The 7036-nt window shown below is 36.2% G+C and overlaps 1 protein-coding gene across 1 annotated transcript; it reads left to right on the top strand.

Moving 5' to 3' along the window:
* Nucleotides 1–512: 512 nt before the first annotated feature.
* LOC131413473 (olfactory receptor 2G3-like) lies at nt 513–1448 on the top strand. The gene has a single exon (XM_058554000.1). It carries the CDS (start codon nt 513–515, stop codon nt 1446–1448), a length of 936 nt encoding a protein of 311 aa, XP_058409983.1.
* Nucleotides 1449–7036: the final 5588 nt, after the last annotated feature.

Raw genomic sequence — 7036 nt, 5'->3', positions numbered from 1 at the left:
GGAAAAATAACCTCTATAATCTCCAGAAGCTGGTTGTAATTTATATTATGAAAATCCTTGAAAAAAATTGCCCACCTCAAAATCACTGAAGAATTAAAATGTTCTTTATATATATTATTTACACATATTAAACATTGATATTACTGAGTTTTTTCCCCCATTTAATTTGAATGATTTGCCATAAGCTATATGCTTTTTATTCTTTTGACATTCTCTTTCTTCCTTCTTTATTTTTTTCTGTGATAAATTTTATCTCAGCTTCTAATAGTTATCTCTCAGGAAAACTCTTTGCTTTCACAATTAGCCTTCATGTGTCTGCACTGAGTCTGGTCTTTAATGTCATCTGCTGCAGCTTCTGAAGGGCACTGCCAAAATTTATTCCATGGGTCACTGTAATTTTTCTCATTGTTTCAAAGCGTTATTTTTAAAAGATTGATATTGTGACCAGTGGCCAACACATTATCCTCTGTCTAAATTCTTATAATGTTTTCCTCCTTTTTCTGAACAGGGTAATGGGCATGAACAATAGCAGCGTCAGAGAAGACTTCATCCTGGTAGGCTTCTCTGATCAGCCCAACCTGGAAAAGATACTCTTCGTGGTTGTTTTGGTTTCCTATTTCCTAACTCTTGTGGGAAATACGGTCATTATTCTGATCTCCTCCATAGACCCTAAACTCAAAACACCCATGTACTTTTTCCTCACTCACCTTTCCCTACTTGATATCTGCTTTACCAGCAGTATTGTCCCCCAGCTGCTGTGGAACTTAAGAGGACCAGCCAAGACCATCACAGCCCTGGGCTGTGCTGTCCAGCTCTATGTCTCCCTGGCATTGGGCTCCACTGAGTGTGTTCTCCTGGCTGTAATGGCTTTTGATCGCTATGCTGCCATTTGTAAACCTCTCCACTATGCAGCTGTGATGAACTCACAGCTGTGCCAGGCTCTGGCAGGGATTGCGTGGCTGAGTGGAGTAGGAAACACTGTCATCCAGAGCAGTGTCACCCTCTGGCTGCCTCGCTGTGGACACCGGTGGCTCCATCATTTCTTCTGTGAGGTACCCTCAATGATTAAGCTTGCATGTGTAGACATCCATGCCAGTGAGGTCCAGCTATTCGTCGCTTCATTGGTTCTGCTTCTCTTGCCCTTAGCACTGATATTGATGTCCTATGGACATATAGTTAAGGCAGTTATAAGAATCAAGTCAGTCCAGGCCTGGCGCAAAGCCCTGGGAACATGTGGATCCCACTTGATGGTCGTGTCCCTCTTCTATGGGACCATCATAGCTGTCTACATCCAGCCCAATAGCTCTTATGCTCATACTCATGGGAAATTCATCTCCCTCTTCCTCACAGTAGTGACCCCAACCCTCAATCCTCTCATCTACATGTTAAGGAATAAAGATGTGAAAGGAGCACTGGGAAGACTATTTCACAGAGACCTAGGCTCGTAAAAAATGAAGCGGAGTACACAGTGGTCAATTTTTTATGGCAGAAGAGAACTGAACATCATCTTGTATAATACTTCACTCCAGAATTTTACTACCCTATAAGGAATAGATGTAATCTTTACAGTTATTAAAATCACAATCACAAAATATTGTCTTTTACTTGGTGTCAGATCTAGCCTCTGCAATCTTTTTCCCAGGCTTCTTTTATGCCCTATGTAAGGCAATATTTCCTACACTCTCTAAATGTCTGTTATCCATATAATTTCTGTTTCTTGCCCTCCCACCCTTCCAGTGTTTTTCTTCAGCCTTCCTCCCTTTTTCTATTGTCTCTTCCTTTTTTCCATTGTTCTTTCCTTTTTTCCCTTCCTTTCCTTCCTTCTCTCTTTTCTTTCTTCCTTCTTTCTTTTTTCCTTTTCTTCCTTCCTTCTTTCCTTCCATCCTCTCTTCTTTTATTGCTTGCTTTCTTCCTTTTCCATTTATTCCTTCTTTCTTCCCATTTGCAGGATATGCTTAACAACCACTTCCCCGATGCTTCTACATTATATCCCTTCCCATCAATATTCTAACAATTCCTGAAAACAATTATCTCTAAAAATATTTTCTCATTTATGATGATAAAAATCCTTCATTTGCCTTGCGGTGTACAGTGGAGACTACACTAGAGAATTTGGTTTTAACTGTACAACTTCCTTTCTGAGCTTGTGCAAGTTTTATTGAACTGTTTTGTATCTAAGTTTACTTATGTGTATAAACGGAAGAAGCTTTATTATTATGTTGATTAAAAAGGGAATATAAACATAGTGTAAGCCCTGACAGTTTTTCATTTCTGTAATGCAAGTATCTGATTTAAGCTTTGATTGAGGAGGCAACCACTTCAAAGATGACTATGTCAAAAAGACACATAGCCAACCACATGACTAAATAAAGAGCCAGGCGCACCCCCTCCACCAGGCTCCTTTGTTTTAGAGATCTTGGTTGATTTAGGTAACTGACCATTTAGGCCATTGCTTTTCTCTTCCCATGCTTTTAATTCCCTATATTATGTTTTCACCAATGAAGAGTGAACTCACGAAACCCCAGGTCTCCCCCTTTGACCCTAATAAAAGCAGAATCCTAGGTTTGTGTTTTCCCTCTCGCTCTCTCTACCCTTGACCTCAGTGTATGGACCCAGGCATGCTGTGTATCCTCCTGGACTTGTGAGTAATAAACTTTGTTGTTTTTTCAAAGTTTCCTGATGGTTATTGTTGAGGGCATATTGCAGTCATAACAAGAACCACAAGGGCCAATCCAGTCACAATATTGGTTATTGATAGGCTGAGACCAGCACAAAACAATAAGTAAAGCATCTGGCAAGCAGTGATCAATAAATATCAATTAAGATCTTTTCAATCGTCTAATCCTCTGATCTTAGTATTCCTCCTATTTTGATCTAATATATGCTTATTACTTTCAATTGTATCCAAAATAAATTCTTACCTAGTCAATAATTAGTTACTCATTTATGTTTATATATAAATGTAAAAACAATCACCTGAAAATATGGAAAAAATATGTTAATCCTTCTTTTGTCTTATGATATGGAAAAAATATATGATTTATTTTCTCCACTCACTTATAGAAAGTGTGACACACTTGAGTTTAATGGCGATAACAGAGCTCAAGGTGTGATTTCCAAAAGGCATCTACTCACTGCACTTGGAATTGCTGTCTACAAGAAAACCACCCACTATATTAACTTGGCCAACAATTAATTTAAAACAATCTATAAAATAAAAATATCCTCTCAAATGTTTCCTGATGCAATGTAGTCATTGAAAAATTACTAGCACTATTCACAAATAATATATAATATTCTTATAAAATATATTCCATGATTAATGAAACAATTAAAAACCAATTTAAGGTCATACTAGATGACTTTACATCTACATTACAAAATAAAACAAGAGGGCAAGTATATTGAATACCTACGTGTTTGAGAAATTCATAGTAAAAGACAAATCTATTGACTATTGAATAGTACTTTTAAAGAAGAGATAAAACTACAAATATATGTGGAATAAAGAAAATTGCTTTCTGGTTAATAATGTCCTGAATGTGCTAAGGATCAGAGGGCATCATCTCTGAAGGATGGAATTCAGATCATTGACTTCCAATGATATGCATCAGGAATAAAAATAATACAGCATCTTACATTTTTATAACTGTATAAATCTCTATAATACAAAGTTAAGGTCCATTTTTTTCAAGTTTAGGACACATTCTTCTATTGCTTTATCCTCACAACCAGCATCCTAAATAGATTTTTGAAAAAGAGTTCTGATTAAGCATAGTAAATTGGATAAAAATTTTTATCCCGTTACTTTCCAAAAACCGTAATGATTACGTTAAGCTAAAAATGTTATGAATCTGTAAGGACACATAGAACTGGAGGGGAATTGAGAGCAAAGAAGAGATCAATAACTTTTGGAACATAAGAAATAGATGGAAGGTAGTAAATGACTTATAGAAGAAAAGACGAAACCTTACTACTTTTAGAGGATCGGGAGGTGGGGAAGAGCAGCCAGTAAGAATAAAGGTAATTTGTACTGCAGAAGCCCTGAAGTAGCAATGGAAGTTTAGGAAGGTAAGCATTGTGTATCTTAGAAGGCAGATTGTAGAGTGAGGCTAAAATCGGAACAATTTAAAAATCTGCCTAAAAGGTGGATGTATCTCTAGCCCACATAACCAGATGAGAGCCCCTCTCACATCAAAGTAGACAAAAGGAGTAGTCACCCTTAGAAAAGTTAAATCAGAGATCCTCTAGACTATTACACCAGGAATGGCTGATATTTGACTGTGATGTCACGCCAAAAGCAAAGAATTCTGTTAGCTGCTGCATATATCATCCTTCCTTAAAAATTTTCCTCATTCTGCTCCTAGAACACTGGTAGCCAGCTTCATAATGCTCTAGGCAAGAAAACAGAAGTGTAACCTATGGAGAATCTAGAAGACCTGTGCAAAAAGACCAAAAGTGTACTGAGATTTGTGTTTTTCCAACAAAATGCTTTGATCATCCTATATGAAACCCCATTCACAAGCTTCACCCAAGTGCACAGCATTTCTAATAAGCTGCATTATTAGACGCATGCATCCTGTCGCTTCTGAGTAAAGCCTCTAACACACAGAGACAACCATAAATAGATTAAAAAAAGCAAGAGGAAAAACTCATGTAAGAAGTGGAATAAAAGAACAGCAAAAATCCTTATAATTAGTACACTTAGTGAAAGTTCGTGAAACAAACAAAAAATAATGACGTAAAAGTAGAATATTAAGGAAAAAAGGGTGGTTATTTTAGCAATAAAACATATTAGAACAGTAAAAATAAATTTAAAAGAGAGAAGCATTCAAAGATAAACCTGAAATTTCCTAGAGAGTAGAGAAACAAAAGCAAGGAGATGAAAAATAGCAGAAGAAATTCAAGAAAAAAACAGAGGATGGATCCAAAAGGAACACATTCTAGGGAAAGGAACTGCAGGCAGAGAGAAAGAGACAAAATTGAGAGGCAAAAAGTATTTTTTTAAAAAATACAGGAATTTAAAGACCTCACTCAGCAAAGGTCTACCAAGGTAGGGCAGAGGGTGCAGTCTGCCCCAGGTGCAGACAGGAAGGGGGTGCGTTGTCTGTAGAGAATTTTAGAACAGTAATATAACCAACTGAAGTCAATCTGCTTTTTATTATCACATGAGGTGGCAGTTCTAAACAATGTCAATGATAACATATACTTTTCCAAAAAAAAAACCAGAAAAACTTTTCGATCTAAATTCTAAACAATTGGTGCAGTTTCAGTGTAGCTTTAATAAAAGAAGTTTTGACTTAGTGAATTTTTATTGCTTATCTTTAGTAAGTATTGCATTCTACCTGGAAGTTGAATTAGAGGACTCCCAGTTAAACAGTCAGCTTCTAACACAAATGGACTCAAGAGTACCTTGCTAATGGTTGGAATTATTCTAAATAGCTTCAAGCACAGCTGGGACTCCAGCCCCTGTAGTACTGCATACTTCTACATTTGAACAATAGATTAGAAATAAATAACAATACCACAGCAATTGCAAAAACGTGAGATACTTCAATTCTCTCTTCTGATATGGCCACTTCGAGTTTTATGTTTAAACTTTAAAACAGTAAAACAAAGTGTGAATTAAAGATGTCTTTTTTGGTAAATGCAGATTTAGTTCTTATCTAAAATATTTAACTGAAATTGACTACTGTCGGGGGAAGAGGGAGAATCTCCCTCTGCCCTTTCCCTTAAGGTTCTTCTGGCTGGCCAAATAATCAACAAGACAGGTTAGCAGGAGAAAATAATACCAAGTTTAATAACATGTATACATGGGAGAAAGCAGGGACACTGCGTTTCTCAACACAATAGCAGAAATTCTCGTCTTAAATATCATTTTCAGCCAATGACAAAGGAGGATTTTGGGGGTGGGGGGAGTCAGTTACAGGAGATTACCACTAAAGCACAGTAAACAAGAGTAAGGTTTATTATGTAGCTCAAGGCCTCACCTTCCACATTGACAAGTCACTAGAAATGAGCTCATCTCCCTCTCTTCTCCAAACAGAGAGCAAGATACCTTTACAAATGGAGATTTCCCTTATAAATGTAAATGATTGTCTGGCAACTCTTCGCAGGGTCATCCAGAGAATGTGGCCAGAGAGACAGAACTTCTGATAAGAGGGGCTTGTTGGTGCCTTTCCTATTGTAACATTTACCCTACGTTATCTTTACAGCCATCATGATAGATCTGTTCCAGGGAGGAGCTACCATGTCAAATTCTTTAGGCAGTTAGTGTGGGAGGTCAAATGTCCTCAGAGAAAACAACCAAGGTAAAGAGATAGATTTCACGGTGTCCAAATCTTGATCTCCCACACTACTATAATTAAAATTGAAATTTCTTCTTCTTTTTAATTGTTTTTCTTAAAACTAAGGAACAAATAGAGAAAATAAAATATTACATCACTGGCACAATTGTTCCTTTTGCAGATATTTTGACTTTTATATTGTAATATTTGTTTTATTATTTATTTTGTATTTTTCTACTGACAATTATATATTCAAAGTCCAATGAAAGAAAATATTCTCTTACTACATTTCTTTTCTGGATATAATTATTATTTAATTTTATGATTATTACTGAAAACAATTTTGTCATATAGAAGAGTAGGTTAAAATTATCTACTCCAGATGCCGATGAGCACACAGCAAAATGAAGCAAAAGAGACCCATACAAAGATATAATAAAGTGAGATTGCAATTACCAGCAATCAAGCAAAAAACTAAAAGCTACCAGAGTCAAAGATAAGGTGAGGGCCGAAAAGTCATAAATAAAGGCTGATAATTAAAAATGGCATTTGAGTTCTCGACAAAAATGTTAGAAATTTAGAACATAATGAAGCAACAATTTCAAAGTGTTATGGGAAATTTATTTCTTATTCAGAATTCTATGCTCAGACAAAACATCAATCAAGCAAACATCACGAGAGAATAAAGAAATTTTCACACATGGAGGCTTTCATTTTTCTTCTTCTTGTTCCAGTATTCTCAGGAAGCT

The sequence above is a fragment of the Diceros bicornis genome, chromosome 14 (assembly GCF_020826845.1).
Source record: "Diceros bicornis minor isolate mBicDic1 chromosome 14, mDicBic1.mat.cur, whole genome shotgun sequence".
Classification (NCBI taxonomy): Eukaryota; Metazoa; Chordata; class Mammalia; order Perissodactyla; family Rhinocerotidae; genus Diceros; species Diceros bicornis.
The sequence above is the reverse complement of the archived record's forward strand: the minus strand, read 5'-3'. Positions and strand labels throughout refer to the sequence as shown.